The sequence below is a fragment of the Aedes aegypti genome, chromosome 3, assembly GCF_002204515.2.
Source record: "Aedes aegypti strain LVP_AGWG chromosome 3, AaegL5.0 Primary Assembly, whole genome shotgun sequence".
Lineage (NCBI taxonomy): Eukaryota > Metazoa > Arthropoda > Insecta > Diptera > Culicidae > Aedes > Aedes aegypti.
In genome coordinates this window covers 77,686,384-77,708,845 of record NC_035109.1, presented here as the reverse complement: position 1 = coordinate 77,708,845, position 22,462 = coordinate 77,686,384, and the positions used below count along the sequence as shown (strand labels likewise).

Genomic DNA, 22,462 nt, shown 5'->3' with positions numbered 1-22,462 from the left:
TCTGTGGCTGGATTTTCCATTCTAAAATGATACAAGCAATGATTCTACCATGACCATAAAAAACCTAGTTAGTAGGCAAAAACAAAGTACAGTATATCCAAAAGTTGTTACAGAATTGGTAATTGAAAAAAATCGTGGAAATTTTACAAGTTCTAGTCGTAACTCGTTGAATGATTTCAGTGGTAACTCAAGAGGTGTATTGTATAAGTAGTATATTGAACATTGCTGGTGTAAATCTGGGGATCCGTGGCAGTATTCTTAGAAAATCATAAGACTATCCATCTATTAATACAAAAACATCATTCGTTTATTTCGTTTTTTTTCTGATCTGAAGTACTACAATACAGATTATCGTTTCCCTAGGATGGTACCGTTAAAATGGCATTCGGGATGATACAGTTCTAGTGCTAGGCGAAGATAATAAATATGGCTGGAAGTCATCTCTCCCCTTTTGGCTGCTGTTGACTATGCAGCTTATCCCTTGGCACCGGTTTTCTTCTGCGAATGTTGAAAAAATATCGAAATTATTCTTCAGATCAACTTGATTCAAACTAGCTCAACTTACCGATGGTGGTAGGTACCTAGTTTCTTTAGCCTCACAAGACTCTTCCGCGTGCAAGCCGTTCCGTAGCTTACACACGCAGTCGCTGCTGACTTCCGTTCGCGCAATGTGTTCTCCAAGGGCCGACGCTACGACCGACACGAACGACTTCTTGTCCTTGGGTTGCTTCAGTCCGCTGAAGTTCTGCAACACGAACACGAATCCGTCGTTCTTGTTGACCATGTCGACTAACAGGTCCGAATCGTACTTCAAGGTGTTCTTCAGCTCAGTCGAGCCAATGTTGGTACGTTTCTTACTGTCAGCCAAAGTGAATGCTTGCTTGGAGTTGAAACCTGTTTTACAAAAAGAACATTCTTGTTTAAATATATGTTTTTGAAGGCATAAGTTTTCGCATACATACCAACAAGATCCTTGACCTTCTTTGAGTCCTTGCTGCTGGTGATGCCCAAGTTCTTCACTGGAGTTACAACGTGCAGGCCAATACCCTTAACCTTCAAATCGAGAGTAGCCAAAACAGACTTGATTGCACGAGCCTATGATAAAAATAAAAATTAATTCAGATTACTCTGCTCTCAGCATAAATCAACGAAGCAAACTTACTGGATTGGGTACTTTCTCCGTATCGTCCGAGTGCACAATAACGATGTGCTTGCTAGCAGTGGCGCGGAATGGATACTGCAGAGCTTCAACGAAAGCACGTGCATCCGGAGTAACTCCCAAGTCTTCAGCAGCCTTCTCCGACAGATCGTAGAGAATCTTGAAGAACTCGTCGACGTTCTTGTTTCCAGTTACCAATGGTTTGCAATTTTCAGGTCCACTGAGGTCAGCCTGTCCCAGCTTGCCAGTGTAGTCTAATTTGCCACCGCTGGTGAACAAGCTCACGTACGTCTTGTTCCTGTCGAAGCCAAGAACAACCACGTTCACATCAGTAAGGCCGTTGGCCTTCAACTCCTTGCGCAGATCGTTGATCGTAGCCTGAACCAGTTCACCGAGTAACGTACTCTTAGAGGTATCCACAACGAACACAACATCAGCTTGCTTCTGCGGTGACTTGACACTGAACTGATCGCCAACATCAACTGATTTGCCTCCAACCGAGCACATCTGGCACTGAGATGGCACGCTCACGGGGATCATTTCCAAGCGACAAGCCGAAGCATAGGCGAAAGCAATAGAGCAACCGGCTTCCTCAGGCTTAGCAGCACCGTGGACGGCATGCTCGCAAGCTTCGCGGTAGTTAGTCTGATCCTTGAAGAAATAGCAGTATCTCAACGAGCTATCCGAGCCAAACAGTTTAGCACAAACTGGGCTGCTGTGCTCATGCTTGGTATGTCCTGGATCAGCAACGGCAGCACATGATTTAGCGACCTTGTAGGTATTGGCAAAGTCAGTAGAGCTTTCGGAGATCTTTCCGTTTGGCAGAGTGAAATCATCGTAGGGCTCGTTGTTTCCGTTACCCAGCAGACCACGGACCTTTCCTAGATAGAATCCAGAAACGGTGAAGTGGCAAACCTTCAGATCGGTAGTACACATAATGTTTGCTCCATAGGTGGTCAACAGGTTAACGGTATAATAGCGTCTCCAAGCGTGCACATCATTCTTGTGCAGTGGCAAATCAGTGGCTTTTCCATTGAAGGTGACAACGCCTTGATCATTCAGTTCGATCACATCCTTATCAACCAAAGAAACCGACTTCAGTTTACCATCCTGGATGTTTGCTACGATGCTGAAGTTTCCATCAACAAAGTCCGAAGCGAGAACGTACTGGCAGCTTCCTGGGAAGGTGAAGTGCTGTCCATCGAAGGTGAAGAAGTGGCTACCATCGGCAATTTCTCCATGCATGGTGAATGGTGGTACAACTGCAAACGGATTCCAGGCGTATGGGCGGAACTGATACAAGAAGTCACGGAGTGAATAGAACTTCTCGTTGCGAAGATAGTTGAATGGACTGAACTTGACACTGCTGACGTATGGGAAGACCTTGAACGTCATGAATGATGGCAGTCCACCAGCGAATCCTGGTTCTTCAAGAGATGTGGACAAAGTGGTTGACAGCCTATCGAACAGCATGGACATAGCCTTGACAAAGTGTACGAAAATGTTCTTGAGCTCTTCAATATCATTGACTTTCTTATTTTCCAGCTTGCTGGTAACATACTGGTTAACGGAAGAAGTGAAAGTCTTAATTTCTGGCACTGGGTACAAGTCTTCAATAAGAGTCAGCAATTCCTTCAGCAGCTGGAAGGCATATTTGTCTGCACCTTCGAAGTATTCCTTGAAAGTTTCCTTGATCACCTTGAATTCATCGAACGAGTCGAAGTATTCCTGGACCAGTTTGTACAGCTCTCTGAATTCCTTATCAAGTGTAGCGATAGCCTTGTTGAAGGTTTGTGCAAAGTTTCTGAACAATTCCGAAACGTTCTTGGCCACCTTGTTGAAATCTTCCTCGAAGGCCTTCAGTGATTTGATGGTACGTTCAAACACAGCCACAACCAGTTTAACAGTTTCTTCGTAGATTCCGTACACAAGCGATTCAGTCTTTCCATAAAGCTCCTTCAGAACCGGAAGCACCTTGGTGTTGAATGTTTCCGATAGCTTTCCAACGACGTCGGTTACAATAGCTGATACCTTCTTGAAGTTTTCGGCGTAAACTTGAGACAGTTGGGCAACAACTTCGTTGACGGCAGCTAAGACCTTCGTGAAGAATTCGAAGAACTGCTTGATGGTTGGGTCTTGGAGTACTTCTTCCTGAATCTTCTTGAACTGCTCAGTGTAATCGGCTTGGAACTTGCTGAAATCAGGCAGAGCTACAATGACGTTGTTAACAACCTTGTTGACATCAGCTGTAAGTTTAGTGTATTTCTTTTCGAATTCGGCCTTTGAAATTTCCAGATCGGCCTGGAGCTGTTTGTTGAAAGCTTGCAAGAAGCTCTTGGCGTTTTCTTCGTTAACCTTGTAGTCAGTTGATAGGAAATGTGTTGCGTCCAATGCAACCTTGGCGTTCAGCAATTCCTTGTCGTTTCCAAGAACCTTTAAAGTAGCGGTCTTATCGACAGTGAATGTACCATCAACAAAGAAGAATTTGTCCTGAGTCAATGAGAACTTGGCGGAAGAGAGACCATTCACAGTGGTTTGCAGCACAACTGGACGAGTTGGCACGAATTTGAAGGTAGAGGTAAGGTCAGCCTTGTGTTTCTTGACGTCGTAGGTACCATGGGCACGGACCAATTCGTCATTGAACCTCTTGAGCAGGAAATCGAATTCTTCTGGGCTGGCGAACAGGTAAGTTCCAAATCGGAAATCTTCAAATGGAAGATCGACAAATGCAGCGGTACTCAACTGCTTAGTGGCAAACGAAAGAGCAGAGTGTCCGTTGAAGCCGCAGTTGAAGCCGAGGCCTTTACTGTACACGGTGACTTCCGAGCTAACGTTGTAGCCCTTGAAGCTCGTGTCGCTGTTGATGTACTTGGCATGGGCTACGAGTTTATCATTGGCATTTTTGAAGATATCCAGTTCAACCTTTCCGTCGACAGTTTGTTTCTCTCCGTCCACGAGACCAGATACGCTCACAACCAGGTCCTTAACAGTTGGGTGCGAGAATTTCAGGGAGCCAGTTCCACTAACTCCTGCAGAGCCAATCAACTTAGTTTCTCCGGTAAATCCAAAGGTAGCCTTGTTGGCTGGGGCATTCTTCTTGTCCAGGTAGAATGATACGGTGCTGTCGTATTGGCCAAATTTGTCCTTCGGGTAATTGAACACTCCTTCGACGACAAGTGAGCGAGTTGGGAGGACCAAACTAGCTCCAGCGCTGTGTGGGTGAAGGTACAGGTGGTATTGGTACTTGGGCTGTTGCTTCTCCTTCAACTCAACATCGGTAGTGTGATCAAGAGTGAATCCATTTCCGCTGGTCTTAGAGTTCAATCCAAACTCATAGACGTATCCGAGCTGTTGCAGATCAACCGAGATCAAAGCTTCATGATTGAATTTTTCTCCAACGCGCTCCAACTTGGACTGTACTTCAACATTAGTGCACTTCTTCTTTTCGTCACAAACAGTGTGCTTCAGTTTGAAATCATTTGGTTTAACACGAACCTCCGTTGAGACGCTATTCTTGCCAACAGATCCAGACAGAGTGAAAGCGTAACCGGCTTCTTGCAGTTTCTCACGGACTAACTTGAACGATGCAGTTTGTTGTTTGTCGTACAGCTTGACATTGCCTTGTCCTTCAATAACGGTACTCTTACCCTGCTCCTTGACAGAATAATCAGCGAATCCACTCAAAACATTCTTTCCATCAGATGAGGCCTTGAACTCTACACCCTTACCGCTGTTTCCTGGCTTAGAGTTGATTTCGACTGTGATCTTCTTGGCATCCAACTTGGGAGCATCCAAGTACAATTTGGCGTAGAATGCTTCGTAGCTCTGGAAGTTGGCTTCAACGTTGGCGTCCAGGTTGAAATCGCCGAAGTTTTGAACTTTAGCATCAGCCTTGAAAGCACGATCACTCAGCAGTTTATATCCGCCGTAAACCTTGACAGTCTTGTCTGGGTATCCGAGGGTGAAATCGACAGATGGAGAAGTCTCAGATAGAACAACAGCGTTATCAACGCTGTACGCTTTGCCATCGGCAACCAAATTCAGTTTAGTATGGTAACCGTTCTCTCCCGATTTGACATGCTTGAAGGTAAGTTCAACGTTCTTTACTTGATCGAAGTCCGATTTGATAGTAGCATGAAGCGAGACATCCTCAGCTCCAACTGCCTTGGCATCGCCGGTGAATTCCAGAGTTTTACCCTTTCCATAGCTAACCTTGAGAGATCCCTTGGTTGAGATTGGTCCATCTTCCTTGCCTTCATAGTTGTACGAAGCTTCAGCAGCGAAAGGATCAGCATCTGGAAGGTTGAGCTTGACGCTTCCAGTTCCATGATTGACGTTACCTTTTGCTGTAGTAGCTAGTTCAACCTTCTTGTCTCCATATCCGAAGGTTCCAGTGTATTCAAATTCGTAAAGCCCAGCATCACTTTCGGGTTCCAGATAGCTGCCCTTAGATTCAACAGACAAACTCTTAACTGGAGCCTGAGGAATGTTCAAAGATGCCTTCAATTCATGAGTATAAGGTTTTCCTGGCTTTCCAACATGGTAGTTTCCGCTAACGGTGCCATCGAAGTCAGAACCATACTTTCCACCAACTCGGTAGACGGCATGGTTTTCGCAATACTCATCCAGATCGAAGTTAAATTCTCCAGCCTGAGGAACCAGCGAACCTTGCACCTTGGCATGGAAGGCAGCGTTCTTGAAGTGGCCAACCGGCAGATGCTTAGTTTCAAGCTGCACATCCAAATCCTTTCCATCAAAGTTTGTGTATTTCAGATTGTGTACCATATCGAAGAAGCGGGCCTTGAAATCGCCGTCCTTGAGAGATCCAGTTAATGAAGCGGTCTGCTGTTTACCTCCTGGCAACTTATCTGTCAACTTGGCAGTAATGCTTCCGACGACCTTCTTGTCATCCTTGCTGTTCATCTCACGCTTAAAGTCTCCAGAAAGCTGTCGTCCAGTGGGTAGGGTCAAGGAGAACTTTCCATTGGTCGTGCCATCATTAACTTGGCCGCTCTGTTGGCCTTGAACGTTGAACTCGTATTTCTCAGAGAACACTTCCAATTTATTCTTGCTATCAAAGCTGCTCTTGGTGACCTTGTTCTTGGTGTCGAAGTGTACTTTCTTGGTGTTGTCCTTCTCGAAGTCATAGTAGAAGTCAGTCACGATATCAAACACCGGTGCGTTGACCTTGAATTTGGTATCGAGCTTGAGTTTGCGATCTTGCTTCAGGAAATTCACCAAAGCCGTTCCGTCACCTTGACCCTTGTTGGCCTTGAATTCTCCGTTTCCATCCAAGAAGTCCTTGACAACAAACTGTGAATGGGGAGAGATATGATTATTATGTGCTCTGGATCTAACTGAATTGCAAACTTACGGTGAATTTTCCATTGGCATTTTCAGTGCGGTCAAGCTTAAGGTCGTACGTGGCAAATTCGTCCTTTCCAACGAGAACCTTAGCATTCGACAGTACAGTGGATGGGCTCAGTTGGAGGACCAGGTTTAGCCTAATTCAGAAGAAATCACAAGTCAGTAGAGAAGCTCAGGTTTATCTTTTAAAAAACAACTTACTTATAGGGATCAGCCTTATCAACGGCAACGAACAAACCCTCCAGGTTGAGTTCACCATCCTGATCGCTGAACTTGTTGGTGGCAACGCCGTTCACTTGGATTTTGGTACCAGTGCTGGCCGTCAGTTGGTTCTGGAATCGGCTCTTGGTCGAATCCATTGTGCGTTTTGAGACGAACTTGAAGAAATGTTTGTTCAGCGATCCTCCAACAGTCCAATCGTAATCGCCGGCAGTCTTTTCGTTGTACTTGGCATCAACGTTAGCGGCAATCTTGTACTTATCGTAACCGTATTCTCCATCTACCTTGAACTGGTTCTTGCTGGTGGCAAAATCAAATCGGACCATCTGCTTAGGCAACTGCAGCTTGTTGTCCATTTTGAGCGATTGCAGTTTCTTGTCCTCGAATTCGAACTCAGCGTTTTGGTTCAGTTCGTAACGATGTGTCGGGTGAGTGAAGTCCTTTCCGGACAAGAAGACGAAAACATTCTTGAACTGTAAGAAAAAATCAAATCATTAGAACTTCTGTTAACATGTTGACTTGACATTTCAAACCTTACCGAGTTTTCTGTGTACGCGAGAGCCATGTTCACCTTGAAGTTCTTATCGGCATCACCGTCAGATTTCTTCTCGAGGTCAAAGTTGACGTGCTTGGGGCTGAAGTCCAGATGTCCCTTGACGTTGTTCTTGCTGGCACCGACAACGACAGCCAGATCGGTATCGAAGCTTGGTCCATTTTGGAGTACAAATCCGTTCACAGTTGTCTTGGGAGCATACGGGCTAGTCCATTCTACGTTCTCCAGGTTGTACTTGGTAGCACCACCATCGGCCTTTTCGACGACAATTTTACCAGTAGTTTGAACAAGCTTAGAGACTTGGGCATCTCCAGTTGGGGATCTCACGGTGAAGATTGGCACATACTCCTGACGAGCAGCGGATCCGCCCTTTTCAAATCCAACCTTGGCCAGATACTCATCGGGTCCATTGTGGGCCAATGCGTATAGAGATGCTTCCTTGTCGTTGTTGTTCAATCCGAAGGTTAGATCGACATTTCTCAAAGGAGACAACAAAGTGGCCTTTACGTAAGCATCGCCCTTGAAATAGCTTTCCAGCTTAAGGCTGGTGGCACGTTTCTTGTCAGATCCAGGAGTATCGAACGTCATCAGCAAACTCTGATGTTGCTTATCCGAATCGTCGTACTTTCCGGTGAAGTGATACTTGGGGTCAACTTCAAGGTAAAGTTCTGCATGGTATTCTCCATCCAAGGGCACCATAGCTTTTCCAGGAACCTGCTTCTGTCCAGCGGAAGCGCAGAGAGTAACGCCGATGACATGGTATAGATTATCGAAACATTCCTTGAACTCCTTAACCTGCTGATTCATCTTCAGCGGGAGAGAGATCAGTTGATTACCACGTTCGCGAGTCACAAAGACAAGCTTGCTGTTGAAGCTGAACAGTTCCTGTTTCTTCAGCAGGGAATCGACCGTGAGCTCGTATGACTTTCCGCCATCCAGCAGTGCAAAGTTGACGGCGCTTCCAGTAGAAGAGTGAACTGTGCTAGAGAGCTGAAGGCCGGTGGTCACAGTGAATGCATCGACGCTAAGAGTTCCAGTAAATTCGTAGCTTCCGCTGGGAACCAGCTTAACATTGAACTTGGTGTTCTTGTAGTCCTTGACAATATCCTTGACATCGATTTCTACGCTTGTTTCCAAACGGGCCACACCGGTTCCCTCGTACGACAGAGTCAGGGGCAGACCAACTGCAGTTGGGTACACCAGATCCGAATCCAAGAACAAAGCATGCTGTTCAAATACACGGTCGTATTTCTTGGCTCCCTCCAGGAACTTGTCGAAACATTCCAGCAGCTTGTCCAGGAACTCTTCAGGAGTGCTTGGGACATGCTCTCCAGAGCTCAAGAAGAATAGTTCAGATCCGAAGAACTTGACCGAGACATCCAGGTTGAAGTCTTCCAGAGCATCGTTGCGCATATTCACTCCCTTGGCAAACGCTCTAACATCTTCCTTAAGTCCACGACGGAAGCGACTTTGAGCTTTCTCGGACAGTTTTGTGTATTGATCGCGAAGAGTATTAAAAGCAGTTTGCAGATCCATTCCACGGAAGAATCCCTTAGGGCCGAAGTAGTGTTCAACCACGCGGTCCAAGTTGTCCTGACGACCTTCGACTTCGAAAACGTTGAATGAGTTACCAAACACTTCAGTGCTAACGTTGAATGCAACTGACTTTGGCAAGAAGCTCTTTTGCGAGTAGATAACGCTGGTATCGGCACTGGCACCCAAACCAAGAGATTCAACAGCATACGAGAACTCGCGGTTGAACGAGTAGCGACGGAAGTCGAATGGGAATTTGTTGGTGGTACGAATGTTGGCAAAGTGTTGACGAGCAGCATCTCGTGTTGGATCAGCAGATGCACGGAGACTAGCAAGGTGGGTAGTGAGGAAGGAACCAACTTGGTACACCTTCTCATTGTCCAGCAGAGCCTTGATCTCATTTGCCACCGCAGCCGATGGGCACTCCACCAGCGAGAGGTAAGCTTGAATACGGATTTCAGAATCTTCATTGACGTTCTTCAGGAAGTTCAGGGCGGAGTTGACAATCTTCTTGTTGCAAGACGCTGCTGGATAGGCTTGGAAGGCAGCTACTCGAACGCGAGCAGAGGACTTATCAGAGGCACAACCCACGACTTTGTCCAAAAGTTGAGCAACCAGTGTGTTTGAGTTCTTAATACCCTTCAGAACAGCGACGATAGTATCCTCTTCTTGGCGGGTGGTCGGTTGGCACTTGCCAAGCTTTGCAGAGAACTTGTCAGAGATTTCTTTAACATCGGCTGATTCACATCCGAACTTCTGGCAGTACTTGTTGACTAAGCTTCCGACGCTGAGGTAAGCTTCACGAGATGGGTTTCCGTCGAGCAGCAGCTTGGCGGCTTTCAATGCTGGTTTAGTCATAGAAGTGACCAGGTTGAGAGAAACGAAGAGAAGCTTCTGTTCCTTTGCGTCAGATACCTCCTTGTTCTTGTATAGATTGGCCAAAGCTTCAACGGAGGCACCGGTTCCAGCTCGGAACAAGGCATCGAAATAGACCTTACGTGCGAGCAACTTGTTCTTGTGAGCATTGCCGGCCTTAACTTGCTGGTACAGCGACAATAGATCATCCTTCTTGGAGAAGCGCATCAGGTGAACCAGCTCGGTGAAGTGGCTCGCGGTGAGCTTACCCACATTGTTCTGGCTGTAAGAATCCACAACGGTTTTCAGTTCCTGCTTGATTGTTTCCAGATTTCCCTGGGAGTCGGTCTGAGGGTTCTCGAAGATGACCGATCGTGGAGCACCGGCAGTCAAAGCTGGAGCGGCACCGGCTTTAGTTCCGGTGTACGTCAGTTTGGTGGTCACCTTGGCCTGAGCGCCAGAGTTGAGCTTAGCGAACGGCACATACTTGTACTCTTCTCCGAGTTTGACCGATTCCAGCACGCCATTTTTGAATGTTTGCTGGCTGTTGTAGTTGCTCGTCAGCAGTGGAGTGGATTTCAAGCCCTGTTGAGGAAAGTAATGCTTTCAATAATGGAACATTTATATAAGTACAATTCATCACTCACAGCTTTAGAGTTGACAATGCTGCTAACAAGGCTGTTACTCAGAGACTCGCGGTATCCACAGCCGGCCAGATCGCGAACTTTGTTCACGACGGTAGCACCTCCAGTGGCAAAGCTTGAGAACGATGTTGGACACACACCGAAGACGTCCGTTTCGAAGGACTTGCTTTCGGCGGATTGCAACAGCGAAACGATACCACGCTTGACGTTCAGCGAAAAGTCTGAATCGCTTTCCTCGGCGCAGAGCTCCGGCGAGAGTTCATCGTTGGACAAGGTGAACTGGACGGGTTTGGTGATGTCACCGCCGAAGTTGGACTTCTTGCCATCGGGCGCGAAGGTCGTCAGCGAGAGGACCTTCAGCGTGTATTGGCAGTTGTCGCCGGCGTAGACCTCAACCTTTCCGTCTACCTTCAGCGTCGTTTGCTGGGCGTCAACATCTTCCGATGTCAGCTGCACTTGGACAAAACTGTCCAGATCGTAGGTGTAGACATTTCCCGGTTGGAATTGGTACTTGGTAGATTTGTTTGCTGCGGAAGGGGAAGAGTGTGATGAGGAAAACGGGTATGAGTTGGCAGTTTCGCAAAGGGTGACTTACGTGTTGGGCAGCCGGTTTTGCAGGATGCTGTAGAAAGAAGAAGGAACAAAGGAGAAAAGAAAATTGTTATCACTTGTTATACTTTGAGTTGTCAGACGAATACGACTGCAACGGCTGCTGCTCTACTGCGGATTAGGGATTATATAATTCTGCACTGTTTGTCTTTACGGTTGAGTCATTATCAGTTCACTTGCCCATGACGGCTATCGCAATCGCAACGGTTGAAGTTCATGGGGTCAAACAGTCTAACGCCACTGACTTGGGAACGAGAGACGCGTTGCGAGCTGTGATAAGCAGTTTTTGAGATGAATGTTATGCCACATAGCACAAACTTGAACTTGAATTGATCGTATCGCTGAATTATGATAGCAGAAAGTATTTATTTATTATTGTGATTAGTGGAATATCAACTTATGTTGGTCCTAGAGGGAACCACACATTTGAAAAGTACAGTAATGAGTCACATACAACGGCCAACGAGGTTAACTGAAAGAAAAGCTTCGCCAGAGTAGAATTATTGCATCCATATATGATCTAGAACTAAGACACCTTTATCAAGGCATTGCGTTATAGTCGCGGATGCAATAACAATCGTTTATTGAATCCTCGGTAAATTTGTCATGGAAGTCACCTAAAAACTGTTGAAGATCATAATCTGTAAATGATTCAAACAAATCTTTAGATACCCTCGTAAAAAACTCCCCTAAAATTATTCAAGAATTAGCACAAGTCAAAGCATTCTACAGTAAAATCCCTAGATGTCTATCAAGGATCTCACAAGAAGCCATGATAGGTCTAGTGATTTCACTAGATATGAAACTCAACAGGAATTTGAAGGTATTGAAAGTCCGCCATCTCAGAAATCGACATCAAATCACTCTTTGAATTCGTCAGAAATCACTTTAATACTTCAGTAAAGATCACAATTTTTAAATACTGAACTACAAAAACCTGTCATGCCATGATATTGCAAAAAAAAAAACAGTTAAATGGTATCGTCAGATATTAACTATACACAAATACCATAAAACGGAGAAACTTTGACAAGGCATCCCCAGTTATTCTGAAGAAGCGCTTTTTCAACACTAACATGGGAAGCAGGCTCTATGTTGTGTGTAGAAGAAGAATTCTCACTGAATAACAAATCATAACATCAGTGATTTGGAACTACTCCGAAAGAGTGTCACCTTCCTAAGGCGGCATCCACAAATTACGTAACGCTAAAGGGGAGGGAGGGGAGTAGGCTCAAGCGTTACGGCTCATACAAATATTTGAAATTTTCATACATAAAGCGCTACGGAGGGGTGGGGAGGGGGTCAAAAATATCCATGTTTAGCGTTACGTAATAAATGGGTGCTGCCTAAGGTAATAGCTTTTCTAGTCATTATCTTGCGTATTCCACGTTTGCTTTAAATTAAAAAAAAAGAATGGTGAAATGGTTATGAAAACTCATCTATGTTTATCTTTCTCCTAATACTTTCCGAAAGTATCTTAAATAAAAAAGGATTGAATCTTCTCGAACAGTAAATTGAATAATCAGGTTAAATTTGTAGTAAGCCATTCTGAAAAAAAATTTCTTTGTAAACAAAATGTAATAATAATATATCTTCGAGCTGTTTGGTGGAGCACCCATAAGTAAATTAAAAGACCGAATTGAGTACTATACCATTTAATTCCGATAGAGTTTGTATCCTTTGACAGCTACGCGTATTTTGACCTCAACTGTAAGGCCGTCTTCAGTGTCGAGTCTTGTACGAAGACGACCTTACAGTTGACGTCAAAATAGGCGTGTTTGTCAAAGGATACAAACTCTATCGGAATTAAATGGTATAGTACTAAATTCGGTTTTTCATTTACTTAAAATATAATCAATAATTCAAAAATCTTGAACACCGAAAAAAAATAACGCTAAGAATTGCTTTTCAAACCTCTTCAGTTCGTACAAATATTAACGTTGAACGCCGATGCGATCATTTGATTCAAAATCAAATAAATATAGAAACACTATTCTAATATAAGCCAGAAACTGTCCGGCCATTGAAAGTCTATTTTGACAAACAAGAACCTTATCAGATCCCCACTCAGAACTGTTGATTTAAACTTCGAAAACGGTCAGCAGTAATCTACTCAATCTTTCTAGATTTTTCTTTCCCATAATCACACAAATTCCTCTTCGCACTAGTTGATTCCAACTGGCACCGGTTGTTTCTTCCAGTACATGTCAATCATAATTGAAGTCGTTATTGCATCGGAGTCCAAAAACAAACGCTCAAAAATATTCCACCGCCTTCCGGCAAATCAAAGTCCACGTGGCAAAACTGGGCAAACGTAAATATATGTATCTCCCGGCCTATTCCGGTAGCGGCTATTACACTTCATCAACTGTCATTATCCAAGCTTGGGTCGGAATCAAAACAAATGAAACTCAAGTGGGACGTCTTCGTTTGAGAATGGGCACTGGGTGCAACAATCTCCACAGTAGCGTAGCTAGGGGGTGCAGTCTGCTCTGCCCATAATCGCATAGATGACGTAAAAGTCAATATAATCGAAATGTTTTAGATTAATATGTATTTTGTACCTAGTAATACATACGTTGAACATACGAAAAGCACTCATTAATTTTTAAGTATTGGAATTATAAGAGGATAACGGATTGATGTTTGCACATTTATCAACTTATCCAAAGAAACACCCGGTTTGCCTAGTATTTATACCGACGGTTTAGCGTATAAACCAGGTTGTTATGACAGTGACCTGGTGTTTACGTCAATTCAACCTTATGCTGTAAACTATGGACATTCCTAGCGAGGTTCGTTTCGCTTCCATGGTCAGCAGTCAATTAATCTCTCTACACTCATACGTTACCGTCAACTCTTCCAAGCAGCACGAGCGATGGACTGAACATCGTGATACACAAAATTCTGTCAACTGAATGTCGTCTGACATTGACATGTTGAAATTTTCATAAATAATAAGTTTTACACAATGCCAAATTTTCGAGGTCAATTCTGATTTAAAATCCTGACAGATCAGTTCGGGCATCTGTACCAGTGATAGAGGCAATAGTAACAGGTTGAGGAATAAAAAAAATCGCCAAAAAATAACGGAAGCTCATTTTTCATATCTGATTACGTCATTCGAAAAGTTTTCTATTCTACTTCACGTAAAAAATAATCTTAGATTGATAAAATCATCCAATCGTTCAAAAAAGCATTACCTCCATTACTGGAACATACTTTTGGGAACTTATAATCAGAAGGCACAGTGTGTTTGTTTAACAAATTGAGACATGAATTTGCGAAAAAAATACGCATTCTACTTACGACTCCGTGTATGCTAGTATTCGGCTTATAGGTATGCGGCTGTAGAGCGTAAGAACTCAGCATCTATAAACAATTCGCTCTCACATGAAAAGAGTCGTGTTAATGGTCAATACTCGGACTCAGTTTGGCTTTCTATTTCGCGGAATCATAAGGTGTTTTGGAGGTTAGTTGGTTAAAGCGCCGGCCTAGCGTACACGGAGTCGTTAGTTCGAGTCTCACGTATTTTTTTTTTCTCAAATTCATGTCTCAATTTGTCAAACAAACACACTGTGTCTTCTGATTATAAATTCTCAAAAGTATGTTTCAGACATACCAGCAAATCTGGTATATGCCAGTAAAGGGTAAACATTTATAAATGTACTGGAACATGTTCCAGAAATAGTGGTATTTGCTGGACTCATTATCATAAGAACGCCCCACTATAACTGGTGCAAAGCAGCAAAAAAGTTAAGTTTTTAATTGATTCTCAATTTCAAGATTTTTTATACACATCAATATTATTTTAACAAGGACCATGTTAGAAAAATTCAGCAAAAAAAAAAAAATTGCGTGTAATACGCTTGAAATCGCATTACCACTATTATTGGGACAGTACCATTGGATCAGCCACCTTGCTACCAAAATCCTATTTGGGGTTTCAATGTTGATTCTACCCCCTTACCCCGAATGCCATTACCCCGAAAGTACCATTACCCCGAATTCCATCATCAATTATCTCGATAACATTGATGACATTCCCTCATGATATTGGAATTTGGGGTAATGTCATTCGGGGTTTTGGAATTCGGGGTAATGGCTTTCGGGTTGATGGCATTCGGGGTAATGGGGTAGAATCTTGAATGTTTTATTCCTTTCAATTTTCAGCTCGATTTTTCCTGAATAATGTTCCGATTTTATCACCTTCCTATTTTGTCAACAAATCATTCCGTTTTTATTAACACACAAAATACATTTTTAATGCTTATAATATACCGTTTTGCTTCGAATTGCTGAACGCTTCGAAAGCCGGACACTATGACTATTTAAACATTTTTAATAATATAAATTCAAATTTTTCTATGATATTCATTTACAACACTGTTCTTTAACTTTAATTGCATGTCATAGTTGTTAATGTATCGCAGTAGGCTGCAGTATGTTAAAAATAAAAATAAAAAACAAAATGCGTTTCGATAGTCCCCACATTTCAGTCCTTGTCAGACTGCACCTTCCAGTTACCGTTGAAGGAAGATTAGATTCAAAATGAATTGAAAACAGTGTTATTGTACCAATTTACGTTTCAAATGAAGAGCCAACTATTGTGTCCTATTGCTGTGAAGTGGAAATAACCGAAAATGCTCGAATTAATGGTTAAATGTGATAAATTCTCCGTGTCCGGATTAAGAAACAAATCATTTGACTGCTTCAAAAGCCGGACGCACACGAATATTTGAAGAAAATTAAGCTTAATTCAGATCATCAGGAGCTGTCGTGTCTTGCTAACCAACGAACAGTAAGTTTTGAACATTATAAAGGAGAAATAGTGTTACATTTGTGTCTGGTGCAAGAGTGTTACAATTAATCAAACTAAAGGTGGGGTGTTGCATTGTGAATCCAGGCGCAAGTATAAGGTGAGTGAAGAAATTTTGCCAAAACTTTCTGTACCTTTCTAGCAGCTTCAGCGTTATTTCAGACTTGAGACTTTTGTGATAACATATAATAATCTGTTCATAATTATGAAATTTGGAGTTGGTATGTTGAATTTTGTTAAAAATATGTGAATATTTCGTCAAAAAGAAGTGTCCGGAATTAGAAGCAAAAGTGTCCGGAATTCGAAGCAACCTGTTAATAGTGTCCGGATTTCGAATCAAGACACATCTCATATTTTTGCATTTTTAAACGTTTTCTGCATAATAATTCGTTATTTTTATTACACCCTTTCATTGAATAAACATTTAACTTCACGATCGGCCACAGGAAATCAAATAAAAATATGTAATAAATTATAAAAATGGTGCTTGAAGTTAACCCGGTGCTTAAGTGTCCGGATTTCGAGTCAAAACGGTAAACTAAAAATACATTTTGAAGTAATTTAAATGTTTTCAAATAGCTTTAGGATTCAATTTTCGACATAAGGTTAAAGTTGAGCACCTACTATACATGGTAGGTGTCAAGTCATATACGATTCAATAAGGTTTAACTTCTTCCTGCCCGGTAATCAATGAGATTTTTCAAACTAAACATGGACTGTTAGACAACATTGACGCATCTATCAACAACCGAGAGTTGCTGTCGCCACGTCCTAGCTACATCTGCAATTTGTGATTAATTGAATACGTTACTTAATAATGTTTCAGATACCGCTGCATTTTCTTATAAAACATGGCATCATAGAATTTTCGATGAAAGTGATAGATATGCATGATCAATTCTTTGTTATATAATTAGTCTTTTGCAGCGATTTATGTTCTTCCATGATATTTTCTTAATCGCATTGGTAATCATCAAACTAAATAAGTTGATTCCATAACACTGTTTGTGGCATTTCCACGATAATTGAGAGTTTGCCAAGCGATCATTTTAGCATTCGAATATTGAGAGGTCGAGGAAATTTTCAACCCGAAAAGGTCCTCAACCGGCAGGATTAGAACCCACGATCCAGAGCATGGTATTGCTGAACAGCTTCGTCAAATGAATTTTGATGGAAATAACCTGCATGCGTTTAATACAGCAGTGCTAATTTGCTTCCTTGCAATTACGCGTGAAAAGTAGAAAATAATAACATAGAATTGCACTGCATTTAAAACGTCTACTGTAAAGTGACCAGATGTGTTTTGCTACAAAGTGGGACAAAATTTCACATTTTCGATTATGTTCATGGAACAAACAAAAACGATTGTAATTTATTCTAAATTTAAATAATTTCTATAAAGCTACGAACTCACAGTTTATTTTACAATTTAGGTTGAAACAAGCAAGCTCAAAGATTCATGATCACAATATTTTAATATCTTCAATAGGTTTCCCGTAATATCTCCTTCTACATCTATAAGTAAGCAAAGCTAACCACAAATTAATTTGTTTACGATAAGAATATACAATGTTGTAGTGATCAGAGTCCGTAGAATCTATGGAAAGAATTAAGAATTCAAACAAAAATTCATACATAAATCTCAAAAGGTTCATGACAGAGTTAGGAGATAGGTATTCAGAAAATCCTAGGCATTTTCGAAGAACGAGATTTTTATGTAAACCTTGACCTAATCTAACAAGATCCTGAGTATGATTATTACAAAACCTTGGAGGAATTCCTTCGTCATCTTGAGAAGGATTCTTAGAGAATTCTCAAAAAGTGAAGTGAGGACGTGAGCAAACGCTTTAGAACTGATGTTCAAAATATTTAAATTTCAACGTAAAATTTTCTCCATGAATTTTTTTTCACTGATTTACAAGCGTTAGATTTAACGTTTGGTTTTAATTGATCACTGTAGGTCAATTAAATCCTCCCGACAAGATTGATTCTGTTGTAAATGCATAGTCTTCATCATTATTATCATTAACGCCATAGTTTTCCAAAAAATGGTATTGTTTTATGGCTCAAGATTTCATCATTCAACCTTCAACAATAATCAGAAATTAAAAACCAGTTGGTTCGTTTTAATTTGAACAAACTTCATTACAAATTATTTCACTGCAATCCAGATAGCAAGTGTAATGCAATGGCAGAATTTCATCATAGTCACTATAGATATGAGGGACATTTTCATGATTTGAGTGAAATGCAGGACGTTCTGCGGGACACTTTTCAACGCGGGATAAATGTTTAAAAGGCGAGATTGTACCGCAAAAGAACTTTCAGTAGAGAGCTTAATGTCAGTGAAGCTTTGTGTGTAAGAAATGCTTCCTAGAAGATCATAGCACATCATACGTCTCTATCATAAGAGGATTTAGTTTACTAGTCGCTGCATTTGTTCCTTTGAAACTGCTCTACAATAAGAACAATAACATCTACTCAAATATCCGATCATATAAACCATTCCATTACTGGATCGACTGCTTTCATTGTTTGATTGCATCGATTGTACATCTTTTGACATAAAGTTGTTTGGCATAAAGTCGTTTGGCATGATGGTCGTTTAGCATAATGGCCTTTTGGCATAATAGCCGTTTGGCATAATCAATGATTTAGAATGATTATCATCATGTTTTGTAACTTTTACCGAGATCAACACCAACGAGCCCATTGCAAACATTTTTGGTTGGTACTCAACAAGTGTAGTGTTCATTCAGTGATTTGCCGAGCCACGGATGTCAAGAATTGTTGTAACATTAGAGAGTTATTATTATTAGCCAAATATATTAATTCGTTTGAAATGTTCGAGCTTTGCGCGCAAAAGAAGATCATCTCACAGTGAGACTGATATTTGGAAAGATGTGGGGTTTCTACGTCTTTTGGAGACTGGCCACAATTTTTCTTAGTGTTAACCTAAAGAAACTTTTCCCCACTTCTATCTTCATTAAGACAAAAGTCAAGTGAAGAAAATAAAATAAATAAATAACTTTCCTAAAGTTAAGTCTATTCAAGAGCATATGATTATTGAATAAAGTGCTAGTTTTGGATCAATTGACTCCAAAATAAGCCTGATGTTGTCAGGGGTTCAGTCAAAATTTTGCCATTCTAATAAAAAAAAGTATACAAATTTGCGCTCGTGTCATTAATGGGATAACGTTTATTGCATAGTTCATTTTTGCCAAAATTTCTAATGAGCCTATGTACGCGCCATAAATTCTTTTGTTCTGATGACTTTAACTGTGCGCCGTGTGTTGGTGCTGTCTCGCTCTCTCTCACGGGCAACTTTAAAACAGGGCGCACAGTAAAAGTCAAACGTTTTAAAGCATGCATAGGCCCATAACTTTCCTATTGACATCATTGAGCTATAAAACGTCTATAATGGAAGCACTGTATGGTACGACTCTTAAAACAGCTTTTTAAAGATTTGTAAGCATTCATTTATTACGTAACACATAAATTACGGTATGCGTTTGTGAATGTTTTCCATACAATTATACACAGATATATATGATTCAGAGGCATCGTTCAAAACTATGAGTAGCACAAAAGATGGCGATACATTCAAACTTCACTAAAGCAGAGATTGAATCTCAATATAATGCTTGGAATCCATATTGAAGATTATTTTCTCTTCAAAGTATTATTTACATAATGTATTTGAATAATTCATTATTTAATAGAGCTAACATGCATCGAAGCATACCTCAATACCTAAAGGACATAAATCTGGAGATCCGGACAACTGCTTAGACTGAAAACTTGATCGAATGGTCACTCGCAGGCGGTGACCAATTGATCAATTTCTTAGCGTGCGCTAGAGCGTGAATGGTATTCTAGTCCCCGATATTAGCCCTCTTTAAACTTGAAGCTTTGGTTTTGATACATCTTCAGAGTTTTATAACCTAGAAGTGTTCTAATTATTTTCGCGCATTTTGACGTTTTTTGTTATTTTAAATTTAATAAAATACATTTTGATATCCGCACGTAACTACAGAAATTCATAATACAAGGATAACTCAAAAAAAAAAAAAAACTCCACAGGTATCCTCTTGAACTTAGCAAGGGTTTGTTCAAAGAGTGCTCAAAGAATACTTTAACGAAATGTTCCATAGAACTTATAGAGACTTTCTTAAGTTATTTGGTTTACTTTTGCATTTTTCTCAGGTTCTACAAAGATTACTAAACATTCTTAGATTTTTTTCTGGTGTTCTTTCACGAATTTCTAATTTATTTGCCGTTACATTGCTGGGATTCCTGAAAAATTCTCTCCAAGTTCAAAGATAAAACCTTAAATATTTCACAAACATCTAAGTTTATTACCTTATAAATTTTGTTACAGATCAAGAGAGACAGTTAAATGATCATGAATTCAAGACAATCCATGGACAAATATTTTGGAGCTAATCTAAGAACATTCACCAAAGGATTCCGTGGAAATGATTCACAATAATTCAGGGAAACTTAAAACGTCGGTATAAAATATAGGAAAATTAAAGAAGCATCACATTAAAATATAAATTTCAGAGTTGCACTTTTTTTACCCAAGTGTTACAAGAAACAACGATGTATCAATTAACGATTCTCGATGAAATTCCAATTCAACGTTATATGATTCTCAAGTGTCTAGATTATTAGGGAAGAAACGATAGTGGTCTTATACAAACTTGCAAGTTTGTTGAAAATTTACATCTAATAGTCTTATTTGGTGCGCAATATGTTGCCTGAAACAAGAATATCGCCGGTACTGATTAAGTTCCTTATGCTTCCTAATGTTATTGTTTGAGTTCCTATTACTATACCACATTCTTAATTTATTCACCAAAAACTATTCTGTTTCAGAATAAGCCAGTATGATTAAATATTGGACAATTGTTTTGACAAACGGAATTCAGATGTGGTACGAGGAATCTGTTAAAGAAATCCAAATGGACTTTTGAACTATTCTATAGTTCAATAAGTATTCATATAAAATCATGCGTAGAACAATTCTTTGACTGTCCTACCCAGGTATTATTGTTCGTCGGACATCTGTCCTACCTACTTCTCGTGCCACTGGATTAAATATTTGTTACTCTAGAAACTTTATGAACTAAAAATCTACAATAGTTGCGCATCGGCTCACACTCCTATTTTGGGGGCCTCAAAACTTGACTCCACACCGGGCCCCGAAAATCCTAGCTACGCAACTGAATCCCCCCATAAAACTCCATTAGCTGAATTATTCTAAATTGGTTCACACATTATGTGCCACAATTCTCCACAACTGTCTTTGTCTTTCTTGTGTGCCGCAATATCCGTTAGATTTACATTCGCGAGAACTTTGTATCCGATCATCCTTTGTATCCGAGAGCCGCAGCAGTCGCAGCCTCCCACACCTGAGCTCGCTGCCTCAATATGCTTCACATACCTGCAGAAACACTTTGGCACAGCACTAGCGATATCACAAAGCTGCAGAGCAGATTCCTCCTGTTTAGGACCCACATGGTTGGAGGAAAACCCCTATCTCCTCTCACACAATCACACCGTCAGTCTTCTCGGTTACCAGGATCACGATCACAAATATCTTAAACAAAAAAAGTCCTTTCTGCTGCCGCACAGGACCACAGTGAAGTTGCGGCACAGCTTCACCTCTATAACGGCACACTCCTTCAGAAGGCCGCTTCTTACGCCCTAATTCACGCCACAGTGATGGACTGGTCCCTAGGAGGGTTCTTTGGCAGAATGACTGTCTCAATTTATAGCCGGACAGACTTATATAGAATCCTCCCGTCCCGTATCGCACTTTCCCCCACCACCGGCCATTTCGATTGATCTCCCAGTGCAAACACTCACACTCTCGCCGTTGTTGCCTGCAGGCCAGAATGTGAAAGACTACACAGTGTGGATGAACGGTAAACTGCTGATAACAGGGATGATCGTGCGCACACCCGGAGAAAGATCAAGCCTAGAGTGTCCGTCCCGGGACATCCCGGGACAAAAAGTCCCGGGATTTGACAAATTTCGGGATTTCCCGTTTCCCGGTATTTTATTTCTGACATCCCGGGATTCCCGAAATGTATGTAGAATTTGATGAAAACCACTAAATTTAAATGAAAAACAATGACATTTTTCCTCAATGAAAAAAAGAATAAACGCGTAATTATTTTCATGCAAAGATCAATTTAACAAGTAAGAAACATATATTTTTATTTGTCTAGTTGTAATTTGTCTAGTTTGTAATGCTTTTCTTTCCAACATTAGCCGTTTTAATAAGCCTATGCTGAGATAACAAATTTGAAAGTACATCTGAACTGCCGCAAATCGCAAGTCAGTACCATGTGTAAAAAGTAGATATTGAGAATATTGAGAGAGAAGTTTTCAATATCATTTTACACACAAATATTCTAAAAAAAATCCAGAAGATTCAAACATTTTTCGATCTCAATTAAACTTTCATAATTTGCTTTTCACTCCGTTACGTTTCCAAGAAAAATATAAAGATGAGCAAATAACGATTCATTTTTGTGTTACACGATGCGAAAATCTGCAGTGGGAATGACATGCATTTATTTTTATGATGGGACAATTCGACTTGGTGTTTTCTTTCCTGATTTTAATGAACAAAAAGTGATTTCTCTTTTATTAATGTCATTGTGGATACGAGTAACTGACATTGAAGGGAT

At 41.1% G+C, this 22,462-nt stretch overlaps 1 protein-coding gene across 1 annotated transcript; it reads right to left on the bottom strand.

Annotated features, from left to right (window-relative positions):
- Nucleotides 1-283: 283 nt before the first annotated feature.
- LOC5572681 (apolipophorins) lies at nucleotides 284-21,542 on the bottom strand. The gene is made up of 10 exons (XM_021851458.1): nucleotides 21,208-21,542; nucleotides 10,926-10,952; nucleotides 10,334-10,857; nucleotides 7,284-10,271; nucleotides 6,728-7,218; nucleotides 6,534-6,663; nucleotides 1,163-6,472; nucleotides 963-1,095; nucleotides 566-894; nucleotides 284-498 (listed from the first exon to the last, which is right to left on the bottom strand). Exons 1-10 carry the CDS (start codon nucleotides 21,281-21,283, stop codon nucleotides 475-477), a joined length of 10,032 nt encoding a protein of 3,343 aa, XP_021707150.1. The 5' UTR covers nucleotides 21,284-21,542; the 3' UTR covers nucleotides 284-474.
- Between the last annotated feature and the right edge of the window lie 920 nt (nucleotides 21,543-22,462).

What these genes read in the sequence shown, in the direction of transcription:
- LOC5572681 (XM_021851458.1), bottom strand. Translation starts at nt 21,283, where the DNA reads ATGTGGGTCCTAAACAGGAGGAATCTGCTCTGCAGCTTTGTGATATCG. An exon ending in ATGCCAATGGAAAATTCACC is followed by an intron (nt 6,473 to 6,533) that starts GTAAGTTTGCAA and finishes CCCCATTCACAG; the next exon opens with TTTGTTGTCAAGGACTTCTT. An exon ending in GAAGGTCAAGGATCTTGTTG is followed by an intron (nt 895 to 962) that starts GTATGTATGCGA and finishes TTTGTAAAACAG; the next exon opens with GTTTCAACTCCAAGCAAGCA.